Here is a 19417-nt window from a genome sequence, read left to right on the forward strand (position 1 = left end):
TTCAATCTTAATTAGTTTAATTTAAATGATTTGTCTTACCTGTAACAATGATAAAATGAAGTGAAATGTTAAGTGCACAGTGCTATGATACCATTGTGAAAGTGCCCAAACTAGAAGTTATTGAACTGATTGGGGTTGGAGGGTCCGCAGTTGGATGAATCAAATAATATAGTGGGCCCTTGAGCAATGTTTCCAGAGCGGGAGAATTTACACAGGGATTAACTATATGTGACATCATCAAACAGTCCCACCTAAACTCCCTGTGACATAATTAATCCATGCTAACTAAACATTTGATTTAAAAGTGTGCTCTGTCTGAGAGCTGTCAGTTATGCAAGGCTGTTCAGTTATGAGGCCTCCTCTGTTCCACATTTCAGCTGGAATAACAGATTCGGTTTAAACGTCAGTCCGACCACCTCCCGATTCATGCATCCAAAATTGGAACAGTCCATCGTTGCTGTGGATTGTCATGATTTGTGGTTTCTCTGTTTCCTTTGTCATTGAGTGGCAAATCAATGTTTTACTGAATTTAATCTTGTTTTATTGGAATTTGGGTATTTGCATTCTTAGTTCATCTCCTATTGATCTGAAATGATTCTGTGTAACCACACACATGGGTTCGGTACTACACTTCAACATAACATGGTGGTGCAGGCTAGTGCTGCAGTCCGATTCGCTATCCTTCTCTCAAGTGTGCACTCGTTCAACCCTCATGGATATCACAAGGATTGATGTAAAAGGGAAACTCCCTAACTCATGCTTATGCTAATCCAATGTTTTTAACTCCATGAGGGGGTGTGAACAAGTGTACACTTTGGTTAGAGGAGTAAAGGATCGGAATGCAACCTAGGAGCAAGTGAATAGCATATTTTCTACACCAAAGAACATTGAAGTTCTTTGATTGGAAGAGCGTCCTTTAAATGCTGTAGCGGGACACATTGTAGCTCTCACTAGTCTATAGCAGGTGTACTGAAATAATATTATAATATATAAATAATATTATTTTACACAAACTTCCTAGGTGGCAGAGGTCTGGATGTTAATTGTAATTTACCTTGCAATCCATTTGACCCCAAACTGTTCACTCCTCTTGTTGGCAGAGAAATGTGCAGTTTTAGAGCTAATTTCCTGCAATTCTACACATCTGTTTGTTCATATGATACCAGGAGTTGAATCCCAACTGAACCACCCCCCCCCCCCCCCACCCCCCAAAAAAATATTTTTAAGTCTGGACGCACGGTCTGTATTGAACCCGTTCTGGGTCCGGATCCGGCCTGCAGACTACCTTTTAGTATTGCTGGTGTATAGGGTGTTGTGTACCAATGAATTGAGCGCTTGTTGTTTGCTATTTCAGGCTGCTGCTTTGAAATGGAAACCAGTATTCCCTGTGTTGCAGTGCTCTGAAGTGGCAGTGCCTGTTAGCTGCAGACTGGACTACGGTTCAACTTAATTCAGTGTTCTGAGCAAGAAATGACTTTGGCTGTCAAATTAATTTTCTTATTTAAGTTATGCAACAATGGTTCTGATGGGCTGGACCTAGTTTCCAAGTTCTGTTTCTGTTCACCCAGGTGATTTGACAAAGCCTGACTGTTACCTGGACTAGCTGCAATGTGGAATTTCTTTGCTTATGACTGCCAGTGAGGGGCATTTAGGTCAAGTGATTGAAACTTTGTCATCCGTCAACCTGAAGTCTGCAAAATATTTTAATGCTATTGTCCAATATTGCTCAGTTTTATTGCTTTCGTTTAGGAACTGACCCTGTCATTTTATTAAATGAATGTCTGAAAGATGACTATGTACTACCATAGAGCAACATGTCTCTTTTGAAACTAAAAAAAAAAAGCATGAATTGATAAATTATTGTGGAGCTGCTTACAGAATATTAATAGAATAATTTATTTTAGATGTCAGGATTCCAGTTCAATTTTAATGCTTGCATTCAGGTTATGTTTTAAGGTAATGCACACATGTTGCTAAATAACTAGGTTGGTGTGAGTGATTTGAAACTATGCTAAGTATTGCATTTCGTGAGAATGTGTGTTCATGCAAGAATTTGTAGGGACAATGCCTCTGAAAAATTGCATGCAAAATTGAGATATGGGCCCCCCAAAAAAACATTTTGGGACCATGATTAGAACTAATTTAGTGTCAAATTAGTTTTGAATTTATCTAAATATTTAAGTGTTTTGTGCATTTGGGTGGATGGAGTTCTAGGGGGGATTTTCACAGGGTTATGGTTAATCGCTCTTCTGGCAATATTCTTTTAATTCAATTCTGACTTCACTTCTGAAAGTCTCATCAGTTAAACTAATTCACTGTAATAGCGTGGACGCCAGCATGCACTTGCAGATAAGATATTAATTGTTTTGCTACTGTGGTTGAACATTTTAACAACAATGTTTTATACTTACAGAATATATCATGAACTGGTGTCAGTACAGTATTAGGTTGAGGTTTAAAGTGGGATAGGGATGGATTTAAGGGAGAGTTTTAGTGTTTGGTCAACTCTCAGCATGTCCTCTAGTCACTCAAAGCACTGCCTCATCTTCAATGGTTGCATTCCAGGCTGACTGCATTGCACAACGCCAAGATGGGTTTTTAATATATTCGCCAACCACATCGTATGATATTGCAATCTGATGCCAAATTGCACATTTTGACGAAGCGCGCAACCATTTGTTGATGTAATGCAACGCCTTTGACATAGTCGGCCTGTCTCTCACAGCTATATGAAAACGCAGCGCACGGACAACTCTTAATACCTGGTTTATTGACTAAATTTATCATTTTTATTCATACTGTTTTATGCTGTTTGTTTTCTATTTAATAATTTTTATTTGGTCTGTTAAAGAAATGAATGGGTCCAAAAGATGTAAAAATGTTTTTGACATCCTAAAATAATTGTACCACCTGTCAGCATTGTCTTTTGAAACCATCTGTGAAAATTGTAACGCCAAAAATGTGCTAATATGTACTGTGTATATTTATGTGAGAAGTATATAAATAATAATATAATGGACATAATGGGATGTAAGGAATGCTGTTGTATTTCACACAGTATGTGAACCACTACATTGACTCAACTAATTATGACCTGTATTTGTTGTTTTTTGCTCTTGAAGCCTTATGAACATGTATGTTGGTTAGACTCAGATTCAATATGCTATTTTATTGGAGAACCCCCCCCATAGACATTCATCTGTGTGGAGGGTCTTAGTCTGGGTGGTTATGAATATATATGTGTGTGTGTGTATATATGTGTTGTCCTGGAGGTTTATAACAATAAAGAAGTTGAGGAAAAGTGTCCCTCTGAGAATTTGTTAATTATCATTCAAACGCTCTTCTGCTGAAGATATGCCCACTCTAAAAATGTGAAAACATTCAGCCAACTCCTTTATATAGCCCTGCTGCATGCCCCTCCCAGCTGCACTAATCTAATGCATTGTTTTGCTGTTTCTTTAGGATGAGGATTTGTTTAGAACAGACATAGAGAGCGGTTGGGGCAGTGTTGACCTGATGGGTCTGTGTGCTGGAGGCCTGGCAGGGAGGAGGGGAGATAGACACTGACGGTCATATGGCTGGATTGTTCAGAGTGCTTCCGGACCAGAGGAGAAAACATGCCAATGCGAATCAGGAGGAGTCCAGACAACCGCAGAGGACTAACTTTAATGCATAACTCGCGCTCATTGTGTGTCCCCTTGAATCCCTTCAAGTCCACTTACCTTGTCACACACATGCAAGCTGAAATCTCAGTCAGAGCTCGGATCCTATCAGGACCCATTATGCCGTAACAGACTACTCAGTCCCAGCCTCCTTGGCATGATACACTGCTCCATTCCCAGACAGATCCTCGCAACCCCTCTTCCACCTCCCCTCATAACAGCCTATTACACGTACACACTCTGTGTGGTGCTGACATCCATTATACACAGTCTATAAAGCAAGAACACCCGAGTGGGCTCCCAAATGGCACAATCAAGGGTCTGGAATCATACCGGACCCTGGTTTGATTCCAGGCTGTATCACAACTGGCTGTGATTGGGAGTCCCATTGGGCAGGCCACAATTGGCCCAGTGTCGTCTGGGGTAGGTCGTCATTGTAAAAAACAATTTGTTCTGTAACTGACTTGCCTAGTTAAATTAAAAATAAAACCTCTTTCCATGACATGGACTGACCAGGTGAATCTACAGTACACAGTTTTGTTGTAACCCTTGACAAACACACCTCATTCAACTCATTGAGGGCTTGATGATTAGTTGAAGTTGAATCAGGTGTGCTTCTCCAGGGTTAGGATTCAAATGTGTAATGTTAGTGTTACTGGAGGACCAGGGTAGGGAAACACTGGTGTAAGGTACAGGAGGAGCTAGAGGTGAAGCAGCGGAATGTCTGTACCTCGGGTGACCAGACCTGGGTTCAAATACTATTTCAATTTCTTTTCAATAGATTTCTAAACAAGTATTCAGATAACCTTTATTTGGAGAAAAAAAACAAGTAGTTGAATATTGGAATGTATTTGTAAATACACTGCTGGGTGCGTTTTTGAGCGGATTACTTTTGCCTTTCAAAGTTTGTTGCATTATGGGAATAAAAATTGTTTGACTTGCGCCTACATGTTGACTGCAAACATCAACTGATCAAAGGTCATGAAATTGTGACTGCAGGTTTATGCAGTTGATCAATATGAGCAGCTATCGCCTGCATGGTTGACTATTGTCAGCTAATCATTCGGGTGTTTTTGTTTGACCCACAACAAATGTGACCAACGACATGAAAGAAACATGAACCAACTCTGTATACAGTGGATATGTACAAATAAATGTGATATTTGATTCCCCCTCGCTCACCAATTGATTGTACAATGTACAAACATATTTTCAGGTTGTGAGTGCTTGATATGGAGGTTGGAGACATGTTTATTTCGACGTTGTTTATAAAAGATGTTCTTTATAATGTCAACACTGCCATGTTGCACTGAACTTTGCTGTTGGAAAACCACATCAGTGTCTGACTTTCGGTTGTCACTGATGCACCTCCCCCTACTTAACTCCTCAACCTTTGTCAACAGTCGGTTGCTTTAGCCTTACCACTCAAACAAGCCGACTGACTCAAATACACTCCCATGCATTAAACCCAGGTATTTAATTTCATATACAATTTGGTTGACTACTTGGTTTTTACAAATAACCATTCAAAAACTCAAATAAAAGTACTTGTTTTTTTGCTATGTATTTGAAAATACTCAGATAAAATATATTTAATAAACAAGTATTAAAATACACATGCACTGTATTTGAACCCAGGTCTACTGGTGGCCTGTTATATCAGCCTATAACCCTGTGTGGGGTACAGTGTCCTGGCTCTCTAGAGTGTGATCTATACCAGAGGATGCAGCAATAGGAAGCCCTAGGTTGAGATAGTTGGGCTGAACTTGACAACAGCTGTTAGGTGGGTTCAGCCTCACCAAAGGACCATGCCAGGTGGCCTGGAAAGTATGAATGACAGCTACCCAGTGCATTTGTCACCCCATTGCCTGCTGACATCTACTGTTCATGTCAACATTGGGAACTAATCATCTGATAAGTTGTGTGTGTGAGGCCATGCCCTGACGATGCTGGCGTGGGATCAAACTGTCCTCTCCATCTCTCCCTGACCTCAGAGCTGGCTACAAAGTTGATTCAAGTCTGTGGAGTGTGTAAGCCTCCAGAAAGGTCTCCAAAAACACCAAATAACAATATTATTTTAATAGATACTGCATTAAACAGACAAATCCCTCTGCTCTCTTATCACACCACTCTTGAGTTGTTTCCCTGTCTGTCATATGTGGACCAGACCACACACACACCCACCCACATTATTGTAACTAAGGTTCATTGTAACAAAGAAACACTAATACTTGCAGGTGCTTAAGTGATAAGAGCACATGTTCAAAATGTTATTTTCAGAGTTTCCCAGAATGTATCAAGTAAATCTGTTGCCTGCCAGTCTGTCTCTCAGCCTGACTGTATGTTGTGGTGTCTTTTAGCCTGTAAATGTGAGATGTTTTTTTTTTTAAATTGACAACTTAAGCTTTGGTAAGCACTGGCTACACTCACACGGAAAGGGGAGCATGATACTGCCAAGGTCTCATATTTGTTTTTCTGTCTGTTTTAATCCCTTAACTGATTCACATGTTTTAAAGGGGGATCGGTCAGTCCAATATTTTATGAAAACCAGAAAATAAATTTGATGCCCACTTCTTAACTGTTCTACCTTGCTTGATACCATGACTTCAGTCTGTCCTCGGTGATCTGTTGTGTCTTCAGGTTTAAGTCCAGCCCAGGTAATATCTTAAACTTAACTAGTGCAATTCATAATTTGCATTTCAATTGTTTACAGTACATATTGAATTACTTTAATGATATATAAAAACAGCTGTATTTGTCTGCTCTGGTTCCTTTTATTTAATGCAGAACTACACCATTGTCTACAACAGCTTCAGTGCCTCTTAGTGAAATGTCAAATGAGGTCAGGTGCCATACAACCTGCATAGTGCTCTTTGAGGCGGGAGGCCCTGTGTGACCCACTGAACGCTTAAAATACTCATGTTACATCGCTCTAATTTTGTAATACATTAAAATAAATCCCTCTCACCCTACTTCCTCTTTTAGAAGCTGATTCATGATATCTGCCTTAAGAACTTGTAAGTCCACCACCGTCCCTCCTATCCCTACGAAAGACAGTTCTCGTTTCCTATTAGAATAAGAAATGGCATCATACAGGAGGGTATATCAGCATTAGTGTGTGTAAACAGTGCTTGACTTGGGCAGAAGCTCACTGGAGCTGAGTACTGGCACCTCAGGTGTTCTACTACTTGAGCTCCTGTACCTCTATAGAATACTAGCTCAAAGGTATTGTGGAGTACCTAAATATAAACAGTACTGGCACCAAGTCAAGCACTGTGTGTTAATGTGTTTGTGTGTGGGTGATGGAGAGAGAATGACCGGCGGATTCTCACCCACTGCTCATTAAAAGTTGGCCTAATTGAGCTGTCAGCCGACACAGTCAAAACAAAACCACGGACAACAACCTCTGACCCAACTCGGTTAGTTAGTTGCCTCGACACAATTCAGTTTTTTTTTTTATTAGCATGACAAATAAACATTATTGTTGCTAAAACATGCATGCCATTAACAAAACAGTAGACAAAGACAACAATGCACTCTGTGATATTTCTTTACCTCTGGGGGACCTCCCACCTCCTTCATTGTTTATTTAAGGATGTGCCATCCCAGATAATTGGACCCAGATAAAAGGGGAGGGCGTCTGTGAACAGGACAGAGAGTCACGCTACGGGACACAAATATTCCAAGACCCTGTACCGCCATCTTTTACTGCCTCATTTTATTTGTCACATGCTTCGTAAACAACAGGTGTAGACTAACAGTGAAATGCTTACATCCTAGAGTCATTCTGCACTTTCCCAACAGAGTGCATCTAGATAATCTACACTTGTAAGCACTTGCACAGTTCCATTGGAGCATTATGTTCTTGTTATTAGTGTATGAACACTGGAACAATGAAGGACTGTGCAGAAGCTGGTATGAAGTCGCATAAAGATTGACATTTTCCTTACAGATATATAATTTGACATGCAAAGAAAACCACATGAATTGACTATAGAATAAAATGGATGTGGAATGACTCGAGCACTATGGTATTGATAATCTGCAGGGATTTATGGCAGAGAGGGGCAGCGTTGAAGGTTACCCTCTAGAATGACGGTTTTTAAGTCTGCCGGGCAGTTGACAGGGAACACGGTGTGGGTGGTGTTCTTTCTCTCCACCAATGTGGCCACAGCCTCACCAAGGTCCAGGTGGTTCAGGTAACCAGGAGCCACACGCTCTGGAGGGGCCACACCTGTGTTGATCTTTACCTAAAAGAGCAAGAGAATGGAAGCCAGTTGGCATTGATTAATGATAGTCAATTTATGGTATATGAAACCGCAAACAAGGCAAGGGAATGTTGTATTCACGATCGCAATGTTGCAGACAACTTTTATCAACAATTGCTATTTGGGCAGACAGACAAGTACTGCAACTGATACCCCAGCTAACTATCTAACCAAGCAATGGGAGTTTCATGTTATGGATCTTGGCCAAACCTGGTTGAGTTTGCAGGGTACTTCTGGGTACTCCTCTCGTAATACCTGACAAAATGCCAGGGTGCTGGCAGCGCCAACAGTCAGGAACCCTGTACCTGGCATCAACAGCTTCTCCCCAGCACCACCTGCGGCACAGCACACATCACTGCCAAATAACACTCAAGTCATACTCAGCAAGTGCAAAGAGAAAAATCATGTTATATCAAGTGGGGAAGAAGGTTGTTCCTCAAAACAAGGTGTTGCCCATCTCTCACTCAAACTTGGCAAAAGGTCCAATCACTTTCACATAATGCTCAGAAGGACATATACTACTGTACTGGCTGCAGGGCCGGCTCTAGCCTTTTGGGAGCCCTAAGCGAGATTTTGTTGAGGGCCCCCTACCGCGAGGCAAAATATTTTAGTGCCCCCCTTTTGACAGTTTAAGTTAATTTCCTGCAATTCTACACATTTTGCGATGGGGAGTACATAAGATTTTATGGGTTTAAAGGCCCAGTGCAGTCAAAAACATGATTTTTCTGTGTTATGTTTTCAGTGCATTTGGAAAATATTCAGACACCTCCCCCTTTTCCACATTTTGTCACGTTATTGCCTTATTCTAAAATTGATTAAATAAAACATGTTCCTCAGCAATCCACACACAATACTCCATAATGGCAAAGTGAAAACAGGTTCTGAATACACACCTTATTTACATACGTTTTTGCACCCTTTGAAAATTAGCTTGGATGCATCCGGTTTCCATTGATCATCATTAAATGTTACTACAACTTGGAGTCCACCTGTGATACATTCAATTGATTGGACATGATTTGAAAAGGCACACACCTGTCTATATAAGGTCTGACTGTTGTCATTGCATGTTAAAGCAAAAACCAAGCCATGAGGTGGAAGGAATTGTCCGTAGAGCTCCGAGACAGAATGGTGTCGAGGCACAGAACTGGGGAAGGGTACCAAAAAATGTCTGCAGCATTTGAAGGTCCCCAAGAACACAGTGGCCTCCATCATTCTTAAATGGTTGAAGTTTGGAACCACCAAGACTCTTCCTAGAGCGGGCCGCCCGGCCAAACTGAGCAATCAGGGGAGAAGGGCCTTGGTCAGTGTGGTGACCAAGAACCCTTTGGTCACTCTGACAGAGCTCCAGAGTTCCTCTGTGGAGATGGGAGAACCTTCCAGAAGGACAACCATCTCTGCAGCACTCCACCAATCAGGCATTTATGGTAGAGTGGCAAGACGGAAGCAACTTCAGTAAAAAAGGCACATGACAGCCCGCTTGGTATTTGCCAAAAGGCACCTAAAGGACTCTGACCATGAGAAACCAGATTCTCTGGTCTGATGAAACCAATATTGAACTCTTTGGCCTGAATGCCAAGCGTCAGGTCTGGAGGAAACCTGACACCATCCCTACGGTGAAGCATGGTGGTGGCAGCATCATGCTGTGGGGCTGTTTTTCAGCGGCAGGGACTGGGAGACTAGTCAGGATCGAGTGAAAGATGAACGGAGAAAAGTACAGAGAGATACTTGATGAAAACCTGCTCCAGAGCGCTCAGGACATCAGACTGGGGCGAAGGTTCACCTTCCAACATGACAACGCAGGAGTGGCTTCGGGAGAAGTCTCTGAATGTCCTTGAGAGGCCCGGCCAGAGCCCGGACTTTAACCAGATCAAACATCTCTGGAGAGATCTGAAATTAGCTGTGCAGCGACACTCCCCATGCAACCTGACAGAGCTTGAGAAGACCTGCAGAGAAGAATGGGAGAAACTCCCCAAATACAGGTGTGCCAAGCTTGTAGCGTCATCTCCAAGAAGACTCAAGGCTGTAATCCCTGCTAAAGGTGCTTAAACAAAGTACTGAGTAAAGTGGTCTGAATACTTATGTAAATATAATATTTCCATTTATACAGTTTAAAACATATTGCTATATCATTATGGGTATTTTGTGTAGATTGATGAGGGATAAAAACTTTAATCTATTTTAGAATAAGGCTATGACAAAATGTGGCTAAAGCCAAGGGGTCTGAACACTATATATAGACACAAACGTATGTTGACAACTTAAAATTAGTTGATTCAGCTATTTTAGCCACACTCATTGCTGACAAGTGTATACAATTGAGCACGCCGCCATATAATCTCCATAGACAAACATTGACAGTAGAGTGGACTTACTGAAGAGCTCAGTGACTTTCAAAGTGGCACCGTCATAGGATGCCACCTTTCTAACAAGTCAGTTCGTCAAATTTCTACCCTGCTAGAGCTGCCCCGGTCAACTAAGTGCTGTTATTGTGAAGTGGAAACATCTAGGAGAAACAGAGGCTCAGCCACAAAGTGGTAGGCCAGACAAGTTTACAGAATGGGACCACCAAGTGCTGAAGTGCGTAGTGCATAAAACTCCTGTCCTAGGTTGCAACAGTCACTACCGATTTCTAAACTGCCGCAGGAAGCAACATCAGCACAATAAGTGGTTGTCAGGGGCTACATAAAATGGGTTTCTATGGCCGGGCAGCCTCACGCAAGCCTAAGATCACCATGCACAATGCCAAGCATCAGTTGGTGTGGAGTAAAGCTCGCCGCCATTGGACTCTGGCGCAGTGGAAACACATTCTCTGGAGTACTGAATCACGCTTCATCATCTGGCAGTCTGACAGACAAATCTGGGTTTGGCAGATGCCAGAAGAATGCTACCTGCCTAGTTTGGTGGAGGAGGATTAATGGTCTGGAACTGTTTTTCATGGTTTGGGCTAGGCCCCCTAGTTCCAGTGAAGGGAAATATTAACACTACAGCATACAATGACATTTTAGACGATTCTGTGCTTCCAACTTTGTGGCAACCGTTTGGGGAAGGCCCTTTCCTGTTTCAGCATGACAATGCCACCATCCATAAAGAGAGGCCCATACAAAAATGGTTTGTCGAGATCGGTGTGGAAGAACTTGACTGGCCTGTACAGAGCCCTGACCGCAACCCGATCGAACACCTTTGGGATAAATTGGAACACCAACTGCGAGCCAGGCCTAATCGCCCGACCTCACTAATGCTCAAGGCTGAATGGAAGCAAGTCCCTACAGCAATGCTCCAACATCTAGCGGAAAGCCTTCCCAGAAGAGGGGAGGCTGTTAAAGCAGGAAAGGGGGGGGGACGAACTCCATGTTAATGCCCATAATTTTGGAATGAGATGTTTGACGAGCAGATGTCCACATACACTACATGACCAAAAGTATTTCTACATTAGAAGGTTGGAATAATACTGTGACATTGTGAACATGATGATAATGCCTTTTTAGTGAAAGAGCTGTTTGAAAAGACTACTTGTTTTGGTGGGATGGAGTTTTGGCCTTCCATGGTGACGTCACCATGCAGTGAATTAGTTTTTTGACCAATAAGAAAGAGAGTTCCAAACCTCTCTGCCAATAACAGCTAATTTTCAGTTTTCCCTTCCCCACTTAGACCACTCCCAGACAGTCCTAGCAAAATTATTTATTGAGAAATTGCTCTTTGCTAAGAAGCTGTGTTTATTTTTTAGCATTTTAATTTAAAATCATTCACAGTAAGGTACTTAATTGTTACCAAAAATGATTTGATACTGAGATAAAAACAACTGAATGGGACTGCTAAAGCACATTTTCCACAATTATATATTTTTTTGCCATGGGGCGGAGAGAAAGCGTTGCAACTTTATGACTAATTTTATTCAATTCTACTCATTTTGCAATGGGGCAGAGAGATTGTCTGCCGTTTTAAAGCTAATTTCCTACAACACATTTTGCCATGACTTATGCCATGTTAATATGATATCTGAGTGAGAATGACGAACAAATCAATGGGGGCCCTCCCGGAGGTCAGGGCCCCTGGGTAAGTGCCCTGGGTGCCCAGTCGGTATTTGGCCATAATTACTACAAGTTTAGATAGTCTAACCAGCTATCTAAAAATTGTAAGCTGACATGGCTAATTGAGTGACTGTCAGTAACTGACAAAGAAAAACTACTGATGCACAAACACATTTCAAAATTGCACCTGGTGCATTCTACTAGTCTTACTCTCACCAATACATTGAGACACCGACTGAGTTCCCCAGGGGACATAAGCGACCGCTTATGTCACTTGTGCCTGGAACCGGCACTGACTGGCTGGGATGTTGGGAGGGGCCCAGGTGGGAGACTCACCTGTGATAAAGGTGTAGGTGCAGTTGGGGTCATCTCTCACCAGTGGAAAGAAGACCTTCCATGATACAAAGGTGCTGAACAGCAATGTCTCAATCACCTATGGGTGGATGAGAAGAATGAGTAAAATAATAGATTAATACGGAGAAGAAAAGAGGGAGAGAGGTGGCGAATTCAATACAAGAGGAAAATCGAGAAAGATGTGGAACTGACAGCAAAGAGAGGAAGACTGGAGTGAGGCTTAAAAACAAGGAAGTCATGGCAGCTTAAAAGATAATGGTGATGATATCAACTCTGGATCATGGATTAGTCTGAGTTGTGTTGAGGACTCACCCAGTGTAGTTCTTTCAGAGTCTGGCTATGTGGAGGTCCACCCTGCCACCAGCTGAAACCCAGAGATGACACAATGTCTGTCACCTTGCCAACAGACTTCAGAAGGGCCTGCTTGACCACCTCTGCCCCTTCCTCTGAACCTAAGAAAAAGAGTAACAGAGTTTAAGAGGTATTTCCATACACTACCTTTTGGGGATATGGGATACCTTCAACAATACTCTCACTTGTAAAATGTGTCGATGTAAAATTGTTTCTGACAAGAAGTATTACCAACATTCCCCACTAGAGTGGTGAGGTGGTCTTTGGTGGAGGGAGAAACAAACCCCCTGAGTTTATCCAACCTGCTGTTGTCTCTGGAGATAACCGCCACCTTGAAACCTTAAAACAAGTATAGTACACAGTCACAATCAGGACATGTCATTTTCAAATGTGACTGACACATGGCAAACAAAAGGGCAATTTTACTGCAGTAGATGGTTCTGCTTACATTTTAACTCTGTTTCATATAACATTGTAAAAAATGTCATGTTACTATACTATAAACAATTAAATTGTCACTTGAGGAGACTGTGGTTAGACAAATTCATGATTGAAATGATGATACCTTCTAACAAAAAGTACATCCAAAAGGGCAATACCAATCAATTAACTCAGCGTCGTGACATTTTGATCCAAACCATACAGTTATTATCTATTGCTTCCCGACGAACCTGTGTCTAGACTAAGCCTTTTTACCAGCACTATTGACGAGAAAAATAAACAATATATTAACATTATTCTTGAGGTTAACTGCTAGTTGGATTTCAATTCCTAAGACCTCAAGATGACGTCAAGTTTTCGGATATTCTTAAGAGAATCACACCTTGAATTATGTGCGTGAAGGAGATGCCAGTTGTTTTACGGGCAAATGCACTCATGACAACCACATTGACACCGCCATAATCCTTATTTTCCGCGCAGTCTCAATTACTAAATGTTTATTTCATATATTACCCAACAATATACCTTGAGAAACGCACAAATCAACTAACTTCCCAGCAGAGCCATGCTGATCCAGCCGACAACGACCATACATGCGTAAAATGTCACGTGGCATACAATTTAACAGACCTCTTCATATATAGCCTATCCTACATATTTTGCACGCAGGACCTTTTAGATTAATTTCACCACTTAATCCGGCCCATTGATCGTGGGCAGAGGCATTGTCTTGGCGCAGGTGTATCGGTTCCCAGACTCCAAATGCGCCCTAACTCAATGAGGACATCTTACCTTTGTCAAGGAGTGCTTTAACTATTCCAGAGCCCACTGTTCCTGCTCCACCGAGAGCTAACACAACTCTGTCAGCGTTTGACATGCTGGATAGGTCCACAGGACTGAACAAATGAACAGTTTTAATGAGACTGACAGTCTGAGTCTATGGCGAGCATTTTGTACCGCCCGGGACCTTTAAACAAATCATAGCGGCCACAGTTACGCTCTTCTACCAGTGTCACTGAAGCCACGCCCGTATCAGGTGAAAGAACAACCCACAAAACCTAACTGATTTGGTCTCTCTCTCTCAGAACGACAATGACTACATTTACATGCAAACAGTATTGCGGATAGTAGCTCATATCCCGCTTAGGGTTTTATTCGGGATATACTGTTTACATGCACCTTTGATATCCCGTTCAGGATTGTCCCTGTATCCTTGAATAAACATAATATTCCTAAATTAAGTTCATATGAGTTAAATTGAATAGTAACTGAAATCTGGACACTGGCTGTAGGCCTACGACCTCTCACGTGTAGCGTAATATAATATTAAATCCAGCAGAGGTATGAATGTCTTGCTGTAAAATGATACAACGAATGTTAATTTTGTCTCGGGAACAGGAGTGGAGAAATATGATTTCTTTCCTTCAGCATCTCTTGAGAAAATGTGAAGGAGCATGTAATGTGTTATATTTGACACTGTCATGGAAGCAGACAGTATTTCAACCACATAACATATGCGCCCAAGATGAACTTAAGTCTTATCAGAAACGTGCTTCATCGTTTTCTCAGCTTTTCGTTCCCTTAATTAAAACCGGTCAAACTGATGACATTGGACATTTTGCACAGGACCAATCTTTACACTGTTTGAGTTATTGCGTTTCCCCCCTCCCTAAACGAAACAGACAACTTTACAGGTGTTAACTAGATTCATGCATTCATTCTATCGATGTAAGACGTTAAGAAGGTAAGAACTACTTTATTTAGTCTTCCAGCGTAACAAGATATGACAGAAGAGAAGATATATTTAACTATGGGTGACAAACAAATGGCCTACCAAATGTCAGAAAGTATAAGCAGAAACGTGTCTAAAGAAGTATCCAGTATGCTATACGGTCCAGTAAGAGTATCAGCAAAATAGATTATTATGGTGGATCGAACTGCGCAGGTAGCCTACTTTTTGAAGTGATTTGTTTGAAAATCAGATGAAAACATCATGACATAACACCATAGACTGCACAACACCCCATGATATACCCAACTAAGCCTGCACAGACCGTGAAAAACAACACTAAACAGTATGCATGTAAACGTGGTTAGTGAATAAATGATGACATCCATAGAATATCGCGCACTCTGGTGGAGAAAAACATAGATTTCGGATGAGCTCAAAGCAGCCTGTTGAATTCGTAGATGTATATTCATAGTCACAGACTCCTCACTCTCTTGCTGTATTTTGAATATTTATATTGCTGTATATTAAGAAAAAAATACGCAATTGAATGGTTTGGTAATTTGTGAAGTATAAAAATGTACTTATTTTGTCAAACCATACGCCGGGCTGGCGGCCGAGCTAAATCGAAGGCCCTCACACTTTTAGGGTGACACGTGACGGGGTTTATTTTTCGGAACTCAGGGTTGGGTTCAAATCACGCTCGTCAATTTTTACAGCAGTGTTCCTTGCATTTGTGATGGTTTAAGGAAAGGTCCCACCATATATAAAGTGTTGGTGAGTTGTTTTTGTTTGTTAGCAACTGGGTTTCATACGTTTTCATTATTTAGCAAGTAAGCAAGTTAGCTATATTACTTAGCTTATAACTAGCTGGCTGGCTAGCTAACGTAGTTGCCAAAACGCACCAGCAAGTGGACGATGGAGTCGTGTGGTTGAATTTCATAGCTAAAAGTATTTCTTTAAACATAGTGTCAGCAAAATTGTACGGGTGGGCTGGTGTCATTGACCGAGCCCAGCAAGGTGCGCAAAAGCTAGCTAGCTAAATAGCTAGATAACTAGCTTCTTTTTTTTTAACACACTATTGTGTGTTTTGACGTTAACGCTACTGCTGACTTGTAACGCAATTAAAAGTTGTAACATTTGGTCTAATATTTATAACACGCTGTCTACTTTTCAGCTAGAAAGCTAGCTAACTAATCAAGTCTTATCAGGTCACTTTCGCTTTCATTTTAGGGAGGGCGACATTTTCATCCCTAATGTAATGACTGAATGTTATGGGACCATTCTTCTGGGATGTAAATGTGTGATAAACAGACGTCATTTCTAAAAACAATACCTAGGTCAAATGATTCCAGTTGCAGTAGAGTTCAGTCAAGGGGTTTCATTGATTATTTCGTCTTTGTTGGGTTTTTTCTATGTAGCTGAGATGACTGTCCCTGGGAAGAAAGCCAGGTATCTGGTGGAACTATACCGGGTCAGTTTGGAGCACCGGATTGAGCAGGGTGACTGGAACCTAGTATGCAGAGATGAGGAACTGATTAAGAAGGTAGAGGGACTGCTGATGGGGGACTGTGCACAGGACACACATTCCTTGGGACTGGACCCCCTCAGTGTAATGGAGGGCTCGCTTCAGACAACACAAGGAGTTGGATTGAAGGGGCTGGCTAGAGCCTTTGAAGTGCTGGAACTGGCATCCCTCAACCTGTACTTGTGTCCCTGGAGAAAGGAATACAGAGTGGTAAAGGTATGCTAATTTGGGGAATATACTGGTAACTGTGAAAATGAAGGAAATGACAACAGTGTGTTGATGGGGCATTGAGCCTCCATGAGCTTCCAGAACAGCTTCAATGCACCTTGGCATAGATTCTACAAGTGTTTGAAACTATACTGGAGGGATGCGACACCATTCTTCCATGAGAAATTCCATAATTTGGTGTTTTGTTGACTCCAGGCAGTGCTCCAGCTGTGTTAAATTGGGTTGAGATCTGGTGACTGAGACACACACCCCTTTTAAACTCCATATGCTCCTTTGAGACTTTCTAAGTCGGAGTTATTTTCTAGCATGCTAGCCAAATTAATGGGCAACTGGTTCATTTTTATACATGACCCTAAGCATGATGGGATGTTTTAATTGCTTAATTAACTCAGGAACCACACCTGTGGAAGCACCTGCTTTCAATATACTTTGTATCCCTCATTTAGTTCCCTTCATTTAGGCAATTACCTGTATATTGGTAGAGTGCTCATCAGCAATGTATAATCTTATCATGAATGCTGTTTTGGCTTCAATTGTGTGACTTTGCCTTTGTCCAGAAATATAATTTGTTCGGTTCCTACATTTTAATAACAATACAACCTTCCTCCTTTTATAGATGTTCTCAGGCATGTTCACACATTACATCAAGCCGGCGCTGTCCATGCAGCAGGTGGCCGATCTGTTTGGGTTGCTTGGGTACCAGGCTTCAGAGGCCAGACTATGTGAAGAGCTTAGGCTGTGTTCCCCAGCCCTCCCAGTGGACACCCTTCTCCGCCTGTCCTGTGCTTTCTTCACTGCACGTTGTGAGTGTCGCTTACTGCTGTCTGCCATAGTACCCCAGGGCAGAAGGGTGGAGTGGGAGCTCAACCTGGTGCAGGAGAGGCAGAAAGGTCACAGCCTGCAGATAGCATTGGACAACAGCAAGAGAAGGTTGGAGACTATACCACCGGAAGGGGATTTTCTTGAGTCATCTACTATAGAGGCAGACTTGGATTTGTACACAGATGATGAGTTTAAGGGGCATAAAGAAGTTGGCTTAGTCAGAGATCCTCTCTGTTCACCAAGAAGGGTGTACACGAGAGGGCTTTCTTCTCAAAGAGAGAATATCTGTGTCTCCTCACTGAACTGCCAGTTGATTAAGACACCATCATTAGCACCAACCAGAAACACCCCAACTCACAAGCAAAGGGAAAGTCCAAATAAAGAGTTGGCCATGTGCGGGTCAGATAAAGGGGATTCACAATTGCTGTCTGCAAAAGCATCAGGGAATGCCCACCCTGTGTCACCAGGGGGCAGTCAGTTCTGCATCGAGTGCTACCCTAGCCCTTGCATCCATCATTGCAAGAATTGCAATACCTTACACTGCCCCATATTGGAGAGGTGCAAAGACAAGGGTCATGAAGTAAAACATATTGATGGTGATGAAGTCCTACAGGAGCAGAGAGAGAGCAGTGGATTATCACCACGGCTAGGAAGTCCTGGAAAAGGAGGTATGCCACTCTATGAGGATAAGAGAGAGTTCTGCCCTCCACTTGATGTTTTTGAAGCAGGAAGCCTTACCCCTCAGCCCATTCCTTTTCATGACTGTTGCAACACTGCCAATCCAGACCCTGAGGTTACCTGCCTCACCTGCAAGGTATTCCACACTAGAGCCTGTAAAATGTTGGAGATGTGCCAGAGAAAGCACAAGATGCTCATGTTGGATGTCTGCTCAAGTGGGTTGGGGTGCACAAGGCCCCCTTGCAAACTATGCAGGTACTGCAGTGTTGTGTATTGTAAAGACTGTTGGTATAGAACACCACTTCAATGTGTTTGTGGCTATCCTTTTGATGAGTCCTCTGAAGTTTGAATTTAGGAACCATTTTAAAGGTACTTGATGGAATTGGGAAAAGCACTGATTTAAAAAAAATGCCTATAAATATAAGGATGGCAATCACTTACACGTTGCCTTAAATTCACAATATTTTTAATTTGTAATACGATTGTATAAATTAGCTTTATCCCACCCAGGGATTGAAAGTGAAATGCCAAACTCTTCTATATTTTTCTACTTTAGTCAACTCCGTAGGACCTTAAATTGCCCTGAAAGTTTTTCATGATAATTCATCCAGTCTCATTGACTGTTGGGATCTGAAGCCTTATACTTATGTTAAAGTCTAATGCCAGTGATACATGTTGCAGCTCAAGAGTTAAGATAATATTGCTAAATGTGGGTTGAGGTTAAGTTGCTTGTTTTCATTATTTGTTCTGTTGTCAGAAAGTTATTTGAATAAAAATGGGATGTCTCGTGCATTTTAGATGTTGTGGCGCATAATTGGCCCAGCGCTGTTTTCTCTGCGGTCAGCTATCGGAGCCCTATACTACAAATCAGGTTTGTGTAGTGAGGTAACTTTGGTCAACTCTGAGTTCAACTCGCGATAACTGATCGCGTCTCACCTTTTTAGCCTGGTAAATTTCTATGGCAACAAATCCTTCATAACTAACCTGAAGGGTATATTACGTACTGGGTTTGAGGAGTCACAAGGTAACTTTGGTCAACTCTGAGTTAAACTCGATAACCAGTCATACGAAAGTGGCTCACCTTTTAGCCAGGTAGTTATATGGCAATGAATCCTTCAGAACTGACCTGCTCCGGGGCAGGCTAACTCCACTTCTCCTGAATGAAGTGTCTGAGCTGTGAGTTGACCAACTAAATAAGATTCCCTCCCTCTCACAAATCTCTTTCATCATCCCTTTCATTTGAGGGAAACCACTGATTACTATTTTATTAATCAAATGCTTTTTTTGTAAAGAAAGTAATTAAAATACCTATAACATTACATTTA

The 19417-nt window shown here is 41.8% G+C and overlaps 3 protein-coding genes across 5 annotated transcripts in view; 2 read left to right on the top strand and 1 right to left on the bottom strand.

The window, feature by feature from the left end:
* LOC115109325 (VPS9 domain-containing protein 1-like) overlaps positions 1-6240 on the top strand; it is a 29752-nt gene extending 23512 nt beyond the window's left edge. Inside the window, exon 16 of one of the 3 annotated variants that reach the window (XM_029634109.2) lies at positions 3463-6240. The gene's annotated coding sequence lies outside the window, so the exon portion shown is untranslated. Of the gene's footprint in view, positions 1-377; positions 3305-3462 lie in introns of those variants that run through there. The other 2 variants (XM_029634108.2, XM_029634107.2) reach the window with 2 other exon arrangements.
* Positions 6241-7104: 864 nt separating this feature from the next.
* On the bottom strand, positions 7105-14091 carry LOC115108894 (uncharacterized). The gene is made up of 6 exons (XM_029633456.2): positions 13900-14091; positions 12898-13005; positions 12628-12767; positions 12298-12394; positions 8141-8265; positions 7105-7912 (listed from the first exon to the last, which is right to left on the bottom strand). Exons 1-6 carry the CDS (start codon positions 13982-13984, stop codon positions 7715-7717), a joined length of 753 nt encoding a protein of 250 aa, XP_029489316.1. The 5' UTR covers positions 13985-14091; the 3' UTR covers positions 7105-7714.
* Positions 14092-15395: 1304 nt separating this feature from the next.
* LOC115109328 (spermatogenesis associated 2-like) lies at positions 15396-18889 on the top strand. The gene is made up of 3 exons (XM_029634113.2): positions 15396-15613; positions 16258-16580; positions 17209-18889. The coding sequence occupies exons 2-3, from the start codon at positions 16263-16265 to the stop codon at positions 18439-18441; spliced, it is 1551 nt and encodes a 516-aa protein (XP_029489973.1). The 5' UTR covers positions 15396-15613; positions 16258-16262; the 3' UTR covers positions 18442-18889.
* The last annotated feature ends 528 nt before the right edge of the window (positions 18890-19417 follow it).

This window comes from Oncorhynchus nerka, linkage group LG25 (genome assembly GCF_034236695.1).
Source record: "Oncorhynchus nerka isolate Pitt River linkage group LG25, Oner_Uvic_2.0, whole genome shotgun sequence".
NCBI lineage: Eukaryota > Metazoa > Chordata > Actinopteri > Salmoniformes > Salmonidae > Oncorhynchus > Oncorhynchus nerka.

What these genes read in the sequence shown, in the direction of transcription:
- LOC115109328 (XM_029634113.2), top strand. Translation starts at nt 16,263, where the DNA reads ATGACTGTCCCTGGGAAGAAAGCCAGGTATCTGGTGGAACTATACCGG. An exon ending in AGGAATACAGAGTGGTAAAG is followed by an intron (nt 16,581 to 17,208) that starts GTATGCTAATTT and finishes CTCCTTTTATAG; the next exon opens with ATGTTCTCAGGCATGTTCAC.
- LOC115108894 (XM_029633456.2), bottom strand. Translation starts at nt 13,984, where the DNA reads ATGTCAAACGCTGACAGAGTTGTGTTAGCTCTCGGTGGAGCAGGAACA. An exon ending in CACCTACACCTTTATCACAG is followed by an intron (nt 8,266 to 12,297) that starts GTGAGTCTCCCA and finishes GCTGTGCCGCAG; the next exon opens with GTGGTGCTGGGGAGAAGCTG. An exon ending in TACCCTGCAAACTCAACCAG is followed by an intron (nt 7,913 to 8,140) that starts GTTTGGCCAAGA and finishes TTGCTCTTTTAG; the next exon opens with GTAAAGATCAACACAGGTGT.